This window comes from Pleurodeles waltl, chromosome 9 (genome assembly GCF_031143425.1).
Source record: "Pleurodeles waltl isolate 20211129_DDA chromosome 9, aPleWal1.hap1.20221129, whole genome shotgun sequence".
NCBI lineage: Eukaryota > Metazoa > Chordata > Amphibia > Caudata > Salamandridae > Pleurodeles > Pleurodeles waltl.
The window spans coordinates 779,365,298-779,387,015 of NC_090448.1; the positions used below are offsets into that span (position 1 = coordinate 779,365,298).

General features: G+C 44.8%; 1 protein-coding gene across 1 annotated transcript in view; it reads right to left on the reverse strand.

The window, feature by feature from the left end:
• The window catches only part of CDCA5 (cell division cycle associated 5), an 83,993-nt gene extending 66,285 nt beyond the window's left edge, over nucleotides 1-17,708 (reverse strand). The window contains exon 1 of the mRNA XM_069207975.1: nucleotides 17,558-17,708. Within this exon, the coding sequence (XP_069064076.1) occupies nucleotides 17,558-17,600 (43 nt within the window). The 5' untranslated portion in view covers nucleotides 17,601-17,708. The remainder of the gene's footprint in view (nucleotides 1-17,557) is intronic.
• Nucleotides 17,709-21,718: the final 4,010 nt, after the last annotated feature.

Here is a 21,718-nt window from a genome sequence, read left to right on the forward strand (position 1 = left end):
CAGGCATATTGAAATTAACTAACACAAAGGCAACAGACACAAAAGTACACTTACAAATACATGTTCACTAGGAAAAAGCTAATTTTGACACTGAGAAATTGACATTCAAAGCAAAACTGAACCACCAGACTAGATGAATGCACTGATAGGGGTAAAGAAGAAGGGCTCAAACCCTTCTTCCCCACCCGGTTCCATGGGGAAAATTTGCAACCAAAACATAGCCTCTTAATGTGCGGAGAGTTATGTAAATATACAATGCTGTGCAATAAAAATGGTTATGAAACAAGCTTCACAAACTACTAACAAGTACCTGACACGTCTCTAGCATGTCACCAGTTGGACTGTAATCACCTCCCCACATCAGTAGTGATGTCTGTAGTGTTGTGGTATTACTCACATCGGGGATAGAGTGCTCTACAAAGTATTGTGTGGTCCGATAGAATGTATAGCTGTTGAATTCAAGTTTAGAAATTCGTCACAAGTGTTCATTTGAATTGTCAGTTGGGACGAGAGACCAGCATTAGCTGCACCTTCTTCCTGTTGCTCCCCGTTCACGATGTACAGGACTGGCAGTGTAGCAGAGAAATTGCCTGGGAGAAACAACCGCAGAATCCTCCACGAGCGACATGGGTCCCCCCCCCATTCCAAGATGCACTCTACACTACCTGGTAGCCATGACGAAGGACAGCGGCTGGCTCCCCTCTCGTCAAGGGAAATTAGACAAATCTGCTTGTCCCTAGTGCAGGGGACGAGAACCAGTCCCCCACAATCCCCATCCTGGTCAATGCCACCCTGATGCTAGTCATACAGTCCTCCCAGGTGGCCCTGGAGGGTGGAATCGGTGAACTTAGGTCGGAGGTATCCCTCCTTAGACAGGACCTACGGAACGTTGCAGATAGAGTGACAACCATCGAGACAAGAATTTCAGACCTGAAGACGCAGTCCACACCCTTCGAAAGGAGGTCATGGAGGCCTGTACAGTTAATAAAGATGTGGTATGGCGCCTTCAAGATGCTGAAAATAGAACGCAAAGAAATAATCTACGCTTTGTGGGCTTCCCAGAGTGGGCAAAAGGCACCAACACAATCAAGTTTCTGAGAGACTGGCTTACCCATGTGATACAGAGAGGGATTTGCTCATCATACTTCGTGATTGAGTGTGCCCACAGGACCCAGAGTAACAGACCGCTCCCCAGGGCCCCAACGAGAGAAGTGATAGAGAAATTCTTAAACTACCAAGACCGGGACCTAATCCTATCAGAAACCAGGAGATTGAAGGAGGTGCGCCATGAAAACACAGATACAAATCTTCCCTGACTACACCAGGACAGTCCATAAACAACATTGCCCTTTTGATGCAGTGAAAACTGAGCTTTTGTCAGGAATAAGGCTGTGCGCGGTCCAGGTCCCGCCCGAAACTCCGCTGCGTGTATTTGCGGTGCTTCATGCCCAGCACTTGTCATCCCTTCTTGTTCTAGAAGGGGTCATCAGCGTCGCCTGCCCTGTGGTAAAGCTCATGTAACTGCAGGGTCAGGACATTGGTGGAAAAGATACACTTATCAGTGCTATTCTATGAATGGACTACAATTCCCAGGTTTCTAGAGGCAGCGGCCATCTTGGGGTGTGGCAAGCCTATAAAGCCCAGCCACACCCAAGCACATTGTTCACTATTTTGAAGGCCTTCGATGCAGTCAGACCTCGTGGGGGTTCCTCTGAAGAAGAGCAGATTTCCTGCATAGCAGATTGACAGCAAATCTGAGTATCCTTGTTTCCATGGTGAATTCAGATAAGAGTAGGTCGTACTCGTAGCAGTAAGGTCTTGATGAGCCCAACCTTGAAGGGAGTTTCTTATTTCCAAAAGTAAAGCGCCCCTTAGCACAACGAGCAAAGCGCTTCAGGCCACACGTGTAAAGCGCCCTTGGCACGACAATCAAAAGCGTTTCAGGCCACATGAGTAAAGCACCTTGGCACGACGGTCAAAGCGCTTCAGTCCACATGAGTAAAGCGCCCCCTTAGAACAACGAGCAAAGCGATTCAAGTCACAAGAGTAAAGCACCCTTGGCACGACAATCAAAGTGTTTCAGGCCACATGAGTAAAGCGGTTTTGGCACGAGGATCAATACGCTTCAGGCCACATAAGTAAAGCGCCCCTTAGCACAAAGAGCGTAGCGCTTCAGACAAAGCAAGTAAAAGCGCTCTCTGGCATAATGAACAAAGCGCTTCATGTAAGATGATCAAAGCGCTTCATGTATGATGATCAAAGCGCTTCATGAACAACAAACAAGGCGCTTCTGCCCAACGAACAAAGCGCTTCAAGGTCAAGGAGTAAAACTTTCAGGCCTTAGTAGTAAATGTGAAAACGTTTTGGAGATAAGCAAATTATAGTTTCATTGTTTTTTTGGGGGGGAAGCATAATATGTGAGATACATATTTAAGTCTGAGAATTTCTAGGCTGAGATCAAACATTTATGTTATGAATACGTAGTTTTTACATGATTGATATTCAGAGTATGACCATAGTCCAAAGCTTTTGCCATCTCTAGGTTCAGAGGTTGCAGTTTGTTCTTGTTGCATGATTCAAAGAAGGGGCCACGCCCAATTCACAAAGAGTCTCAATCTGATATCATGGAGACGCCTTTATTCAAGAGGCTATTGGTGAGTTTATACTGTTATGAATGAGCATATGCATATTTGTTCTAACCGTTTCTTTTCAGATCCCTCTCCCTGCAGTTCCCTACCCTAATTCCCTTCCCCTGCCTGGCTTCATCATAACTCTGTGCTCTGATAGCTTTCTGAGTTGGTGACGCCGGGAGATGGACCTTTTGTTCAGCATCGTGCAGATCCAGAGGAAAGGGCACTGTGACAGCTTTGTACACTTCCATTGCAATATATGCTCTCTTCCAGGCCAATGTGAGTAATTTTCCCGGGGAAGACACTCTTCTTCCAAACCCCAGAGAAGACCTGGGAGTGGTTCGAGGAGAGGCCGTCTGACAGACAAGGTAGCGAAAAGGAAAGCAGATTATCTGCCTTGTGGTACAGGAGGTGCCTACTATGGGTCTCAGCAACCCCACCAACTTAAAGAGCCAACCCAACCAGAAGGCGTAGGCCATCCCAGAGGCAACAGTCGAAACCATTGGCATGCTCTCCCAAGCAATCCTCAGACTCAGGAGGGGGGCGACCACGCAACCGTGTAGAGGAGCAAAGAGGCCCCCCAACACGCATCAGGGACTGACGACTCAGGTGGTGCCAACGAGACGGAAACCCATGAATCTCTACATCCACTGGAATCTGTCATAGCCAATCTAGAGGAGGGAACGCTGGCCCAAGACTGGGCAGGATCCACCTAACAGACTCTCACATAGGGTGGAGGATTGGCCTTATCCACTGCCAACCAACAGAACATGGGGCATTGGAATGGAGTTGAGACCCCTCCCGCTCGTGCATCAGTGCCTGCTCGTCTTATCGACCCAGTTTCTGATCAGCCCGTCACCCAAACCGAGCAGAGGCCAGGTTGGCCGCCTGGTGCCCAAAAAGTAGATATAAAATTCAATGGGAAGTGTAGGAATACAGACCTCTCCGTGGTCTCTGTGGAACAGTTCGTTGATTTGGTATGGTAAAATCTGCAAAGAACAGAGGGGGGGAATTGGGCATTTATATGTTTTATAATCATTTTGGCTATGAAGAAACAGGGACAGGAGCAATGCAACAATCAAGATGTAGAAGCAGCAGGCTGCGAAAACACCTGTTAGTCAGGTTTAGGGTAGACAGGTACTATAGACTTCAGCCGTACACACATAATGGGTGAGAGTAGCAGATACATTATGCTGCCCCAGAACGTCAATGGACTAAGCAATAAAATTAAGAGAGGGCTGGTGGCGACATATATTAAGAGCCGCAGGCTGGACATAGTTTTCCTTCAGGAGACCCAGCTTAAAGGCCCATACTGTAGTTTCCTTGGCAGGGATACGTACTTTGTGCTAGCACATGAAGGATTCACCACTGGGTCCAGGGGGTGGCAATCCTGGTAAAGAAGTACACCCCCTCCCCTCCATTTCAGATCACTAGACTTCCAAGAGATCCCCCAGGTACATTTATTGCGATGCAGGGACACTGGGGCAGGCGGGAGGTGACGACGGTGTTTATGACCCGCCTCGATTTCAGCAGCAGACAGACACCAGAGTGGCAGGGGTACTGCTAGAGTCGGGATCGCCCATTCACTTGATAGGAGGGGACTTCAACGAGGCCATCAACCCTGAGTTATATAGATCACGACAAACTGTAGGCCCCTCACAGTGACCCCTCTGGCCGGCCCGGTGTCCTCCTTGGGCTTGTCTGACCTCTGGCACCACCAACACCCAGGAGTCCGCCAGTTCTACTTCTCCGGGGAACCTAACATTTTTTCCTGACTAGACTATATCCTAGCCCGTGCCAGGGATGTAGTGGTGATGAGGGAAGCGGAATACCTGGCGAGGGGATTGTCAGACCACTCCCCCCTATGGGTAGAAATAATGACCCGACCCCGCAAAGAAAAGAGTAGTTGGAGGTTGAATGCTTATGAGCTAAAAGACAAGGCAACAGCACGAGGTGCGGGTGGCAACAGAGGAAAATAAAGACTGTGACCTTCGCAATTACACTTTGGGAGGCATATAAGGCAGTACTTGGAGACAGAGCCCAAAATATAATTGCGCACAAACGTAAGAAAAAGTGGCAGGAAACGGTGCGCATAGAGCGACAGACCTAGAGAGAGACCAAGGAGCCTTGATAAATCCAAAGACCCAACGTAATCTTATACTCTGACAAAAAGAGTACTGTGTGCTGGTGCAGCAAAAGGCGAAAGCCCAAGACCAAGCAATGCAACACTGGTTATCTGAGGGGGTGGGAAGAGCAGGCAAACTTCTCGTCTGGCTGGGGAGGCGCGAAATGGAAGTGTGCTGGATACACACCATCAAAGGGAAGGAGGGCTCCCACTATACTACAGACCTAGAGATTACTAATGAATTGGAAAAGTTCTACAGAGATCCCTACCAAACGCATAACAACATGGATGTGTTGTTAATTGAGCAGTAGCGGACTAAGATCCCCCGAACGAGCTTTCCAAGAGGCGACACTCACTTGATAAAGACATAGACCTGTCAGAAATTGAAGCGATATATATATATATATATATATATCCTCGTCCCCCAGTTGCTTCACTTCAGTGGGACCTGCGCATGGCCACAATAGTGGTTATCACCAAGGGAGGGGAACCCAAAGAGAAATGTGACTCCTATTGGCCAATCTCACTTGAATATTGAAGCAAAAAACCTCGCTACTGTACTTGCCACGTGCTTAATAGCCACCATACCATCCCTGGTCCACCAAGAACAAATGGACTTCATGCCCAAGCAGTCAGGACTGAGTTTCCATCGACTTGACACCCGGATTGATTAAGTCAAAGACCGGGACGACCCTCATCTGTTACTAACATTGGAAGCTCAAAAGGCTTTAGACATCCTATGTATATGCTAGAGAGGACCCAGTTTACACGTAAATCACATCTATGTTACTTATATGGGGGAAGGAAATGCAATCACTCTTGCTCCCCACAAAATTAATAATAGAAGTATGGTATAAGGCAACACGGAGGATAGGCTGGTAGGCAAAACCTATGAGACAACCCTGCTGCGTGAGGGCACTTACCTGAGAGAGCTGTGTAAACTTAAGGGATTTCAGGCGTGGGACATAATAGGTATCCCTAGAATGAGGAACCTTATACACAGTGTAATGCTCAAGACCTTATCCAATCTGAGGCAGGAGTACCACCTTTCACAGACGCAACGCTAATCACTACACTTGCTTAGTGCACTCAAGGCAGACAGAAAATCCAGACACAGAGGGACTCCCGGAGTATGCCCCATTAGAGGGGACACTTCTCATGGGCCGAACAGAAGAGAAGGCAATATCCTGAATATATAAAACCCTGAACAATAGTATGCCTGATAAACTTGGGCATCTGAAAGAAAGATGGGAGGGTGGAAGGGGTGGGGATTTTCATCCACACGATACGGACATGCCCGAATATCCAAAGTTACTGGTCTAGGATTTTAAGGGAATTTGGAGAGGTGCTAGAAACACAAATCCCGACTGATCCACGTTACGAGCTGCTGCGTATTTCCGCAGATGTAGACCTGCCATGCCCCAAGCTTCTTTTTAACAACCTGGGATTAGTGGTAGCCAAGAGAAATATAGCTAAACGTTGGGGATTCTCCGAGCCCCCCACAGTGACAAAATGGAGGGCGGGTATGGATCTCTAAATGATGGCAGGCAAGGAACTACCTGGCATGTGGCTGCTCACAGAAATTCAATAAGGTTTGGGGCCCCGGAGGGCCTACCGCGGTCTGCTGGACACACAACACACCATAATAGTGGACACCACACCTGTCCATCAACCGACTGTACACCAGGGTTCACCAGGCGTGGCTGTTCCATGGTCATAATACCCAATTTGCATGGCACATGCTCATGTTACACCTGCAGGGTCTTTCCGCAAGATACTTTATGGTACTAGAGTTCCAACATTATATTTGCACAATGATTGTGTTATGTTGGTGCCGCCTTAATGCATAATATTTCGTTGCATCTCTGCTTTTACTGTTCCCGGTCCGATGGGCCTGCTAGGTATGGCTGTATTAAGTACAAATACATTTTCTTTTTTAATTCGTCCTATAAAGCACTTCAATCATGATGTAATTTGCAAAGAAAAATTACTTTAAAAAGAAATCTGTATTGCACATGTAGCAAATCATGCCATCTAAATATCAATACAGCATTGAACTGCCAACACAGTATGATACTAGTTATAATGTACAGCTCCCTAATTCTCCGTGCCTTGTCACTGACTTCATGGTCAATTCTGAAGCGAGAAACGTTCACATTTCGCTATAACTGCTGGCTATACAATCATTTGTATGTTTAGTGTGGATACTGGAACTTTCAACAGTAGCATGGTGGGCATGTCCCTTATGTGTACAGTACTAGGAACTCTCTGGTATGACTATGTGGACACAAACCCATTTCTCGAAAGATTAGCATCTACCTGTGCGGGCAAGCAGACACATCAGATGTCAATGAGACCCATATGATATATAACCCTTCTGGCTGACCGGGCTTTTCCCTAAAAAGCATCTTTCTAGGGCACAGAAGGGGATACCTCCCTAAATTCAAACTCTATTGGCTGAAAAGCCATAATTGGCTGGTGGTGGTCCAAAATGAACTTTGTTTAAATTCATTATACAAATATTATGGTAGGCCACAAGATAATTTAAGGCTAGCATTGTGGTGAAATTACATTTGGAATATACGAATTATGGTAATTTGAGAGCGCTCATGAATTTGGTTGAATAGACAATGCAGTAAGGGAGGAAGGCATGACAAGAGAGTAGTGTTAGGGCACACACAGAGGGAGTAGCTAGAGAGGGGCGCCATGAGGGGGCCAAAAGCAGGGTGGATACTCAAAGTCGGTAAAGTAGGTTTAAATTAATCTGGAGTTACCAATCAATACATCGTGGAAAATCACCCATGAGGGTCTCAAAGTTGCTAGACTAGTTTAGGGAAAAGAATAGGTTTCAGCCTGTTGGAAGTGTAATAAACTGTCTAAAATTGAACTGCTCACCAAACTTGTGCTTTCCATTGATGTGCATTTGAGTCATCCAAAATTATTTTGAACTGCCAGGAATCCTGTATTTTCTTCCCAGTTAGTAAAATGAGGACTAGACTCTCAAAATTAGGTAATCTGACAGTTATTGAGAGGGCTGAGGAGCATTAGCCCATGCTGCAAAGTGGCAAGGGCAGAAGAAACTCCACAAATCTTCAGCAGCAGATTTGGAATATTTATTTTGCTATTGTGAGGAAATGCCTTTTGTGCACTGCCACCCCTTTTTTTTACCATACGGTTGCTGGATTTAGTACTAGTGTAATGACTCTGTAGTGTACTGGTGCCTGCTGATAAGGCCTCAGTGAATGTGCTCTATTCCTTAAAAAGGTATATATTTAATTTGTTTACACCCGATTGGTATGAGGTAACTAACTTCTAAGCACTTAGCAGATGGTACTATGGTTACCTAAGGCTGTAAGTTAAATGTGACCAGTGGACTAAAGCACTTGTGATTGACTGACTGACTATAAGGGGAGAGGGGTAGTATGCAGCTCCTTTCCCTGGGCACGCAATATAATGTGTGGGGGCGGTAGGCAACACAGCCCCACACACAGGCCACTGTGGGCCCCAAGGACCACCACCTCCACAGGGCCAAGCAGATACCCAGAACAGGTGGGGGAGGGGGGGGTGCAGCCCTCCTCCCCTTACACTAATTGTCTGGGCCCCGTGAGAGAGGGTCCATGTGACCAAAAGTCGGCACGGGAGGGGCTGCGTGCCACCTCCCCACTATTTTAAAAGGGCTCCAGGGGATGGGGCCCTCAGTGCCAATATTCGCCCAGGCAAGAGGATCTGAGTGGCCCCTCCACATATATATATTTTTTTCCGGGATCCAATATTGGCCAGGGGAGGAGGGCAGTGTGCCCCCCTTCCGCGTTAATTAAGCAATGGAGCCTGGACGAGATGGGGTACCCGGGGCCCAAATCAGCACAGGACTGTGGGCTGCATGCTCCCATTCAGGGCTGACTGTCTTTAAGGGGGTTGGCTGCACGCGGCCAATCTCTATTGAGTTGGATTAACATATGTCAATTAAATATTTCATTTAAAAATAAAAAAATCACTGGAAATACAAAAAGGTTACAGGGACGTTATTGAAAATTCTGAACTTTCATGAGTAAGAGACCCTAAAGTACTGTTCATGGCAGCATCTACGATAATGAGGGTTGCTTGACTTTGATTGCAATTTATTTCAAAAATAAAATGAGCTATGTGATCACTTTAAATTGCACCAGGTTAAATATGAAATGTGGTTAAGAAACGCTATTTAAGCAGAACAATGAAAATATGCCACAATGTGATACATGATAAAAAGGATGCATTTTGGGGGTTGAAGTATTCAGCCATAGAATCACGTGACGTATAAATGTAATTCGAAACATCTGTGATTGTATGCAACTGCTCTCTGTGAACAAGGGTGCTTGCCGAAACGAGTCAGGAAAGGAATGAATAATTTGCTGCCAATTTATAATGAAATAAACTAGTGCCAGATTGGAATTGGAAGGCTCTCAATATCGTTTTTCTTGTGGATGAATATAACAGGATGCTCCATCCCTGTTATGAAGCCGCCCTGCAGGGTTGGGGGCCCCGTCGATGGAGCTTGTGTTGGAGTGTGTGTGTATATAAATATACACACACATATACATACATACACACACACATATATAATATATATTTTAAGGTAAAGACACTGCGTGGTAACAACCGCGTTGAAAAGGTTGTTTCCCTTCAAGGACAAATAGAAGCACACAGAGAGCATGAGCTCAGGCCTAGTTAGCCCCAAACAAGTTTTTGAGTGGATCATTCTGGAACACATTTCCTGCCTGCATCATACCTCTTGGGTGAGATGCCTCACTACAGTGGCAACAAGGATGGTACAACTGGAGGCGACACATCCATCGCCTTGCATCAGAAAGTGCATGTCTGAGCTTCAGCTCCAAAGCAGCAGATGCAGCAGCCAGGCATGGCCCTCATTCCTTTACACCTACCCGACGATGGCTCATGTCAGTCAACACAACAGCACAGAAGGATGTTGCCAATAAGGGTCTCTCTTGCTTTTTGTAACTGCACCTCATAGGAAATGGAAGGGAATTTTCAAGGAAAACAGAAATTAGTGTTTGAGACCAAGTAAATGGTGCAGAATATGGACAAAGAAAGGGTAGCGAAAAAAGAGTAAACAAACTGGTGTATTCGCTTTCATTACTAAAGGCGTATATAGTACTATCCTTTAAAAAAGAACTGAGGCAAAAAGGCGCTACATCCCACAGACTATCTGGGTTCATCAAGGATATCTACAAGACAAAGAACTGCTTCCTCAAATCAATAGAGCTCACTAAGGTGAGAGAACACCACAGGCCTGCCATGATCTATTTGATCAAGGAGGACAATGGCAAGACAACAATAACACCCTAGCAGAACCTCAGGCAGAGGGGTTTTGCTCCTCCCCAGGACTCCTAACCACTATGTGGGAGCTATAGCCAAATTGTAGATGCTACAGAGTGAGCCTGTCACTATCCCCACAGTTGCACCACAGTGGTGCATATGGGTAAAAAGGCTGAACAATTAAAAAGTCATGAACAAAAAACAAATAATTCGGGGAAACAATCAATCCTGCACTAAGCTGGAGAAGAAGTCTTCAAACTTTTTTTAAAATCTCCCACCCCGAAACTGGAGGTGAAAAGAACTATGATAGAGCCATCAGGGCCCTGGATGCTCATATCAACATGCAGCAAATTCGAGACTGAGTACTTCAAATAAAGCAAGCATTGGTGATGCCAATAGGTCATCTCATAAACGCACTGTCAACCTACAGCCAAAAATCCATTAACGTTAAGGACTGCCCATCTGTGCTACTGCCATAAATGTTCTAATTATCTACAACATTTTAATAGCATTACAATGGCATGTGTGCGCCCTTGAAGTTCAATCTCAGGGAGCTATATAAATAAACAAAATAATTATAGCTATGGGGAGAGCACTTTTTTTGTGGAAGCACACAACTGCTGCCCAATCAAAACAAACTCCTGGCTCTCGGCCATTGGGTGGAGCCAAAGCCCCTTTCATGGTGATTCTCACAGCTGTGATGTCAAGCCAAACCATAAAAACGAATCAGTCGGTTGCTTGTAGGCCAGACTAAAGACATTTACAAGCACAGAAGCCAACCCTAACAAAGAAGTCAGAGGGGAAAACGAACAGGGGTGTTTATCAGTTCTCGTTACCAGATAACCATACAGCCTGTATGACCTTGGATGTAATTCTAGCCTTACAAGAGCCTACATCAGCTATCTGTGGGAATCAGCATTGGCCAAACTTTCTGTAAAAACAGAACTGGAGGGGCCTTGTCATATCAAGATCAAGTGAAGGTATCACAGCAAGAAATGGATATGTCCTAGAAAAAGAAAGCTGCAGATACTGATGTGCTGAACCTCACTCTGCAGCAGAGGACAGGACATGCGTGAACTGCAGCAGAATGATCACTTTGCATTGATAGTGTGTAGGGGGTTGGGTTGGAGTTATAAACTGCAGTAATCCCAGAGCAGACAACCCATATGGCCCATTTGGGCTATCGACAGTTCCAATCCATAATACAAGGCAGACTAAGTGCAATGGTCAGATACAGGGCTGACTATCAGAGCCTTTGCCAAGATGGGAGTATGTTGTTGCACATCATAGACTTATAACAGTGTTTGAAATGAAAACAGTCCGAAGTTACTACCCGGAAGAACAAGTATCATGTCTAATGGAAGACTCACCCTTGCCACAAGCAGAGACATTCAGGGCCTCCATCAAACACGGATACTTAATCGGGCCACGCAAAATCTTTGTGACCAAGACAGGGACCGAACCTTACTCAGCTGTGCCAGAGCTTACGAGCTGGGACTCATCCATTTCACAATTTGCAGTTACCAAATAAAGCCATGAAATGAGACAAGCGCCTGGCGCCAACCATAGATGGTCAACAACAACCTAAACAGCTGAATTAATTTTTAAAGTGGATCTTAATTTTGGCTATCATCAATTACTGCTGGGTGTGAAAATATTATCACCACATTTTCATCTCGTATGGTGGAATTGAAAAGTTAGAAAAATGTTTCCCAAACCTTTTACAAGAACAAACTTTCACAATCCAATTAATGGGAATGGGGCGGATTATTTTTTAATGCAAGTTAATCATCCTGTGGCAGAGCACTCTTTTACAGACAGCACATTGAAATTACCCCTAAATTTGCACAGGTGTATAGTTTTACACATAAAACTATACTGTACACAAATGAAAATCGGTTTCATTAAATAGTTATAATTTGTGCACCATCAGGTAAAGTGTCTCGATATGTGTTTCCTATTAAAATCGTTCCATCACACTTCAGAATTACAAAAAATTATATACTTCATTTTTTGCTTTCGAAACTGCTGAATGTATGCAGTTCATTTACATTTTGCTGTGTCACAAAAAATGACATCTCACAGCCTTTCATTTCACACTCTATGTACCTTAGCAAGATTGTCACATAATTCACTTTTATTTGTCTGGCTTTAGAGTGTAAAGAGTTTGTAAAAACCAATCCACATGTCCAAAAAGCAGCAGTTTGTCAGAAGAATCGCCTGCCATTTGACCCTCGTCTTTGAAGCGCAGCAAATGTGACAAGACAAATAAAAAATTTAATGGCGTTGTTATTTATTTCTTGGACGTTCACCATCCACCGAAAGTCCTCTTGTAACCCACCAGTGGGTCACAAACCACAATTTGGGAAACAAAATATTAGAAAAGACAAAACGTTGGCATCACGTGATTAGTGTTCAAAACGTCATCAAGGAAGCACTTTCTGGCCTGGACGGAGTCCTTAGTGCCAGTGAGGACATCTTGATATTCACCAACAACACTGCAGAACACCACTGCAGATCACATCAAACCTTTCCTTCTCTTACACTGCATCAAGGGCGAGTGCTTGAGAATCAGCAGACAATTCTATTGTTACACCTTCTCCAATGCAGGCATAAACGTTGACCCACTAAAAGCCTCAGACAATTTAAAAAAAAAAAAAAGTAAGCCTGCCCCAGAATGTGAAGCTCAGTTTTCTGGAGATGGTGAACTAATGTAGCAGATGTATCCCTAACTTGGCAAGACTGGAGCCCCTGAGACTTCCGGCGAAATCAAAGGCTCTCTGTGAGCTGGGGGAGGAACACCAACACTTGTTTTAACTCATAAGAGAGGCTCCTTCACAACTCAACAATGATCGACTTGGACATAAACGGAAACAATGGACGGCTGTTGATGCCAGCTTTGACGGACTCGGAGTGATACTCCTTCAAAAACAGAACAAGGGCCAACATGGCCACAATTTAGTCTGGAAGCAAGGTGCTGTTAGACACACAAAAATACACTCCCAAATTTAAAAAGAAGCTCTTGCTCTGAAGTTGAGCGCTGTCCTTTTTCTTTACTCAGGCGGATAGAATTTGTAGGTCATCACCGATCACAAACGTCTGACACTTCCGTTTGCTGGGGCAGCCCTTCACCCTTCTCGGCCAGCTGATCAAAAATAAATTCCTCGCCTACGGAAATATGATTCTACCTGACATATCACAAAGACTAACAAGCCTGCAGATTACCTGTCAAGGCACTCAGCAAACCAAAGCCATCCATTCAAATTGCAGACAGAGACAGCAGAAGAGCACGTTCTGCCACTCAAACAGCCTGCCCAAAGACAGGGATAAGCTGGGAACAAGTCGCGGGGACATGTAGGCAGAGGCGGCATCGACCCACTCTTTTTACAGAGTGGACGCAATCCCCCCTGTCAAGGATTGGGCACAACAGAAATATGCTGAACTGCTCCAGGCGTAATTTTCAGTCACCCTGACAGATTCTGTATCACCTGCACACTGTCTGCTTTCAATCTGAAAAGTAAAGTGCAGGCAATAGGCCTTTGTCATTTTACATTCCATCTGCATCCAAAACAATTAGACAAAAAAAAACACAAAAGAGCTCTATCAGGATCAAAGACGTTCATTATCACCAATAACACTATTGTTAGCGGCTGTATCATTGCTTTCCAGCATGTTATTTTAAAATAATTCTATAAAGTTATGTATTTATATATGCACTAATTTAATATATGTAACAGAGCTCTTATGACGTTTATCATAAATGTTAAATGTATTGCTAATCAAATCTCTCCATCATATTACGTCACTGCTACACAATCCTCGTGTAAGCATAATTCCAACCAGTGGCTGTCATTCCCGGTTTTTCAATTATGAAACGTCAAACGATAGTCTGCCCAACATAAAGGACCGGCTGAAGAGTTTAATGTCCAACATCAATGAATCAAAAGCAACAGTCCACAATCCAACTGATTCCTATGGATCTTAATACAATGGACTTCTAATAATCCGTATGGTGGGCGTGTTTCAGCCCATTTGTTCAAAGCGTCCTCAAGACAAAAAAGGGTGTGTACAACCACTTTAAAAGAAAAAATATTTTTAAAACATCATGATTCAATAATCATGAAACAATGTACAACACAGATATAATTTTATAGGTACATATAGATACAGTCCCCAATTACAAAACGTAGCCCTGGACCACAAGACACCTCCAAGTGTGTTGTATAAATGTAGCTACAAATGATGTGGTGCACGAGTCAGTCTCAGGAATTTGACAAAAAAATCAGTTTGCACTATCCAGATGGTGACACCGCAGGTGGCATAGCCTGATCAGCTTCGGTGCTCGCAGTACAACTGAAGAGACTACGAGGCCACAGCAAGTCATGCATACCGCCACAAGCGGATATAAATAATAGCTCACGTCCACATTAAGTATCTCACGTGCACCTGGACATCGGTGGACATGCCCCTGGGATCCCCAATGTGAGGTGCAATGCTCTCATTTATCTCTTGTATCTGCACAGCAAGTAATACAAGAATATTACAATTAGCTGCATACGGAACGCTATATTGGGAGATCATATCATCAGGGTCAGGACTTCCTCACCTTAGGTGTGACCAGTCACTCAATACTCCCAGATTCAAAAGCCTAGTGAAACCACAAATCGTGTTAGGACTCGGGTGCCCCCAGTGGAGTGATCATTCGGCTCTCACGTTTGGAAATGTCCGGCAGCGCGCCACGTTTCCACGTGCACACAGATACAGCTATACAAGTCGGGGGTAGTCACACAAAAAACAGCATGAAAAGATGCTCTGGTAATGAAACGCTTAGATTGTGATTAATGACCAAAAAGTTCATCACGTTCGTTTAGACCATGGGAAGTTCTAGGAGACTAAACCATCAGTGTTGCCAAACATTGCTTGACGAAGTTAACCCTTTCGCTGCTAGGCCTTTTTCACCCAGTGCTGGGCCTTTTTTTTTGGCTATTTGGAGTAGTTTGTCCTTAGGTATCCATAATATTCTGTACACATTATCTATCCACACCAAATATGCACCCTTTTTCCCCCCTAAAACGTCCTGGGGATTCCCCATAGGGGACTGAAAAAATAAGCACAATTTTGAGGTTTTGAGAAAAATAGGGAAACAGTGCTCCAGTAACAAAATAAAGTGTCTGTTTTTTTCCCTAAGATGGCATCCATAAACTACTTACTGTGCTAAAGTCGCCATCTTCCCAGTTTTCAGGAACATGCAAATCTGAATAAAAAAACTGGCTTTTGTACCACAGTTTTAGCACTGTTCTAAGAGGCAGCCTATTTGCTCTATTGTTTGTGCTCTCAACCTACTTCTAGTTTGTGGTGGAAAACAGTGTGAAGCAAATGGTTGATCCAGAAAAGCTATACATTTCTGAAAAGTAGACAAAACTCTGAATTCAGCAAGGGGTCATATCTGTAGATCCTTCAAGGTTTTCCCAAGGAAAATAACTGCTGAAATAAAGAAATATTGAAATTGAGTAGAAAAAAAAAAAAAAAAAAGTGGCATTTGTGATATTTTCATCTGTAACTTTTTGTCACAATGGCCGACTGACAAAAACAATATACCATAACATATTTTTTATATATATGTGGTTTATATGTTCTCCAGAAACCCAAGTTACCCAGAGCCAACAGCGGAGCCGCATAGTAAAATGTTTTTTCATTGAGTACCAAGTATATACCAACACTTTTAACAAAATAGGCAGAGTAAAAAAATGAGTATCAAGGAAACATATTTCTGAAATGGGCACAAGGTATAGAGTTTAGGAGCAGTGGTTAGTTGTACATCTCTGAATTTGGACCCTAGCTCAGCCGGCACCTAAGGAAACTTAGCCAACCTGTAAAAAAAATTAAAACTAGACACCTCGGGAAATCCAGGATGGTGTGACTTTTGCAGATCCCATTAGGTTTTCTTACCCACAATGCCCTGCAAACATCAAACTTACCCCAGAATCCTGCATTGTCCTTACTTTTCTGTGCTGGAAACTTCTAGAATCTGCAGGAATCCACCAAATTACCACTCAGCACAGCCCCACTCGTGCCAATACAAACGCTGCCCTACTTGTATGGCTGGACCTAGTGCAGTGACAGGAACAGGTCAAACCAAGGACAACGGGAACACTTGCGTGGAGACTCCTATTGACCTTGGTTGGTTCTGTTCCGGTCACTAGAACCAGCCACACAAGTGGGGAAGAGTTTTTAAATCAGCACATGTGGGGCAATGCTGGGTGGTATTAATTTTGTGTATCCCTGCAAATTCCAGCACAGAAATGTATGGAAAATGTGTAACTTTAAGCAAAGTTGGAGGTTTGCAGGGCATTGCGGTTGACAAAATGACTTACGCCATTGGGAAAGGTTCCTCTCCTATGTACATCCATGATGGTACCTAGGCAGTCGTGATGTGTTTATCACCATATGTGCGTTTTGGGTGATAATGACAACCTGACTACGGCATGTGTTGCAGAATATCCAGTAACCTATGTGTTTACCAGACAACTTTATTTTTGCAGACTACTAGTAACCTGTATGATGTTGACAACTGCTTTTGTAGTAGAGTATTATAGATACATGTCGCTTTTGATCTAATGATATTTTATGTAATACAGTTTCATTTTCATATAGGCTGTAGTATTTTCTTTGTGGTGTATTTATTGCATCACAGGTGTTGTGTAATTGCTTTACACACTGGCTCTGGGATAAGCGTGACTGCTTGTGCCAATCTACCAAGGTGTTGATCGGGGGTTATCTCAGGTATGTAACTCCCTTGCCCTAACTAGGACAGGGTGGAGGGGGGGGGTTCTGCCTGGCTTGGGCGCATACCCCAGCCGACCAGAATCCCCCATTTAAAAAAAAAATGTTGTACTGTTTATTATTATAATAATAGAGTGGGGTGTATTAAAGAAAGGACGGATGTTATGTACACACCGTTACATCCTCCGAGTCAACTCACCTGTGACAAAGTGACACAGATCAAGATAAAACTGCGACTAAATAATGATGGCGTAATTCTGAGGCTCAGGCCAGGAATCCAAAACCACCAATGTCGGATCGAATCTGACAGCCACAGAACAGATCGCCTCCCAGTGAACCCTCAACCATGTGTTCATGTGGATAATGCGGGAAAGTACACCCCTTCATGCGTCACGCCATCGGCCTTACTACAGTGCCTTCCTGCACCCCTACGCTCTAACTGGTGTAGATTTACCTTTCTCCCCAGTCGCAAAAGCAGAAGACGCCATCTTACCAACATCAAAGACCAGCGGGATCACACGCAATCTTTCTATGTCAGCAGTTGTGCACGTCTACTTCCCAGTCAAATTCAAGGATGTCATGTCGTTACACTATGCCAACTAGGGTTCTTTATAAGATCATACGGCAGCACTAATACGTCTTAACAAATCCATCGTGACATCACCCCTAACTAATTCTTCAACAAGTTTAGTGGTTCCCTACATACCTGGCGTTTGGCTGCCGCCACTGCGGCTCCTGAAGCCAAGCATTTTTAGTTTGTTGTCTTTTCACCACCCAGCTCTGCCGACCTTTCTCGCACACAAAAAGCATGCCGGGAAGAAAGTTCAAATTACCCGCCCATGTAGAGCCGGAAGTGACGCGCACGATAAGACTTGATGTTGAGTCTGACAGGGGGTGTATACCAACCAGGAAAATATTTTACTGTCTTCGGGCGGCCAGGGTTTCTGTATCTACCGTTTTACATTTATGCTAGAGCTTCGTACGTTAAGGGTGTAGCGATGGCATTTAGTGTTGTAAGCAAATTGTCTGGGACCAAGAAAGTGTACATGTTTTACGCCTGTTGTTCGTAATAGTACCTTCTTGAGACGGATTCCGCTAAACGTAAATACGTTGTCGGGCATTTTAGAGGATATACCCCCGAGAGTAGCGACGACCCACCATGGTATGATGACCTTTCGCATTCAAACTACACACCTCAGTGGAGCGTAAGAAGAGAACGGTCTGTGTGGGCAACTGCGAGCGACTTTAATTTTCAAACTATAAAAAACATAAGAAGTTGACCGAAAAAATGCTCCCCTCCCCCGGATTGTTGAAGCGTTGTTTAACTCTCAGGGTTGAAACATTTCAACCTACAATGTCATTTTCAGTTATCACAATAGGCGTTTAAAGAAAGTCAACTGGTTTAATTACAATTCTATCTCCACCACACCATTGTCGAGGCGAACACTTCATTTGCCGAGACTGCTTAGCTGAAAAAGCAGCGTCATCGAAACCCACTAAGACTAGAGTGCTGACTTATTATTCACAATCGCATCAAAAGTGAGGTAGCCGTGCGTGCATATTGCTGGAACAAAAACTGACAAAGATACATACTTGGGAACTAGAAATACAACTTTTTTAATTATGCAGCAAGACAACTGCGGGCCAATCCGCAATGAATCCTAATTGCATTTTGTTACAGCTGCAGCACTTACAGACTTATTTATTTTAGAGAGTGTAATCTGCAAAATAAATCGCAAGTAAGCACTCCCGATGCAGGGGACAGAGAGATTTGCCGAGGATGACACAATTTGGTCAAGAGCAGGAAAGGACAAGCATTGGCCAGTAGGTCTCGACTATACAAGAGGTATTGGCCTTGGTAATGTGTTTTTACCCTGTTATACACCAGCATGTCTAAAAGTTGGTAGCAGGGAGTGGAGTAGGGGCAGTAGAGGAGAGTAGAGTTCAGTGACAGTGTCGTTGACTTCAGTGCCATACAGTGGAGTGGCATATAGAGGGGTGTATTTAATTGGGGTAGAGTGGGGTGAACTGGATGGGGTGGATTGGATTCAAGTGGAGTGGTTTGAAATGGGGTGAGATGGATTAGACCAGGGTGGGCGGGTGGTCTGGATTGGAGTAATAGGGGTGGGGTAGATTGGATTGGATTAGAGTGGAGAGGTGTGGGCTAGAGTGGCATAGATTAGACTGGAGGGGGGATTGGAGCAGAGTGGGTTGGGTTGGATTGGAGTGGGGTGGATTGGTCTGTGGTGGATTAGGCTGGAGTGGGATTGGATTGAGTGGGGTGGACTGAATGGGATGCACTGGATTGGAATGGGGTAGATTGAAATGGGGTGGGGCACTGGAAAGGATTGGAGTGGGGTGAAATGAATTGAGTGGTTTAGATTGGAGTGGAGTGGAATGGAGTACGGTGGATTGTATTGCTTGGGGTGAGGTGGATTGAAGAGACAATTGCAGTAGGGTTGATTGAATTGGTGTGAGGTGCAGTGAATTGGAGTCCATCAGATTGAGGTGGGGTCGACTGGATTGGGATGCTGTGGACTGGATTGAGGTGGACTGGATTGGGGGGGTATGAAGTGGGATGGGGTGGACTGGATTGGAGTGGGGTGGATTAAGGTGGTTTGGAGTGGGGTTGATTAAGGAAGATTGGACTTGAGTCGAGTGAGATGGATTAAGGTGGATTGGATGGATTGGAGTGGGGTGGGTGAGTGGATTGGACTCTTGTGGGGTGGGGTTGGTTGTAGTGGATTAGAAAGGTGTGAGGTGAAATGTATTTGAGTGGGTGGATTGGATTGCTGAAGTGGAATGGAGTGGGGCAGATTCAAGTGGGGTGAATTGTTTTGGATTGGAGTGGGGCAGATTGGAGTGTGGCAGGTTAGAGTGGGGCAGATTGTTTTGGATTGGAGAGGGGCAAATTGTTATGGATGGGAGTGAGGCAGATTGTTTTGGTTAGGAGTGGGACAGATTGTTTTAGATTGGAGTGAGACAGTTTGTTTTGGATTGGAGTGGGGCAGATTGTTTTGGATTGGACTGTGTAGATTGAAGACAGGCAGATTGCTTTGGATTGGAGTGGGGCATATTGGAGTAAGGCAGATTGTTTTGGATTAGAGTGGGGTGGGTTTGATTGCAGTGGATTAGAAAGGAGTGGGGTGGAATTTATTTGAGTGGGTGAATTGGATTGCTGGAGTGGAATGGAGTGGGTCAGATTGGAGTGGGGTGGATTGTGTTGGAATGGAGTGGGGCAGATTGGAGTGGGACAGATTGTTTTGGACTGGAATGGAGCAGATTGTTTTAGATTTGAGAGGGACAGATTGTTTTGGATTGGAGAGAGGCAAATTGTTATGGATCGGATTTAGGCAAATTGTTTTGGATCGGAGTGAGACAGATTGTTTTGGATCGGAGTGGGACAGATCGTTTTGGATTGGCATGGGCAGATTGTTTTGGACTGGCGTGGGCAGATTGTTTCGAAGTGGACTGGGGTAGATTGGAGACTGACAGATTGTTTTGGATTCAAGTAAGGCAGATTGTTTAGGATTTTAGTGTGGCGAATTGGAGTGGAGCAGATTGTTTAGTATTGGAGTGGGACAGATTGAAGGGGAACAGCCTGTTTTGCATTTGAGTGGGACAGATTGGAGTGGGACCAATTGTTTTGGGTTGGAGTGAGACAGATTGGAGTGGGCAGATTGTTTTGGGTTGGAGTGGGGCAGAATGTTTTGTTCTGGAGTGGAGCTAATTGTTTTAGATTGGAGTGGGAGTTTGTTTTGGATTGTAGTGGGCAAATTATTTTGGATTGGAGTGGGGCAAACTGGAGTGGGGCTAATTGTTTTGGAATGGGACAGATTGTTTTGGATTGAAGTGGGGCGGTGTTAGAAATGGGGGTTCTGGTTGGCTATTGTGTGTACTCAAGCCAGGCAGAACCCACCAATCTAGTCAGGGTAAGTAAGTTACACTCTAAAGATAACCTGTGCTCACCCTCTGGTAGCTTGGCACAGAGCAGTCAGGCTAACTAAAAAGGCAATGTATAAAGTATTTGTGCAACATTCAGGTAATATTTACATTGAAAACAACAACAAATAAAAAGACTCCATGTAGGGGTATATCAAAACTAGAGATTTTCTATCATCTTTAAATAAGGTAAAAATGACAATATTCCAATCAGACAATAAAGGTTAAGGAGTTTAGAAAGGAATTAGGCACTTTAAGTGTATTAAGTATTGTTTTCAGGCATTCGTTATGCTCTTATGTGGGAAATCTCTGGGTGTCCATGGTAACGTCCCTTTATGGGCCTTGCGCTGTTCCGGTGTGACGAGGCTAATCGCAAAGTATTGGAATAAAAATCTGTGGGCACTTCTCTTAGTGAAACTACTGTCCAGCCCCAGGTAGCTCACGGAGTGCAGTCATGGCTCTTCTAACCATGTCCAGGCTTCTAAGGTCCGTGTGGGCAGCGGCCCTTGCCAGTGACCCCGGCATGATCCTGGTGTAAGTTGGAGGCACCTCGCCTCGATCAGGGGATGCCGGTGGGCCACCCGATCCTCAGGGCACAGTCCTGGTGACTGGAGTTGTCGCGGAGCGGCCTGAAGTCAGGTGAGTTAGCAGCTGCGCTCAGAAACTTGTAGAGTGAGGCGGGTGTGAGCTGCTCTCTGACACTCAAAAACAGCCCTGCCGGGAGAGCAGTATGGCAAACTGGACGGCCAACAAAGTGAGAAGGTGTCCTACAGCCATGCTCAGAGTCAGGGGAAATGAATGTGGACTCTGGACTCATTTGCAGGCACTGTTGGTATGCTACCACCATTTCCATTCCTGGACCCTGCTTTCAGAGCTCTTATGTCCAGCTGTCTTAAACTGAGCTCCTGGGCCAGTTTCTTCTCCC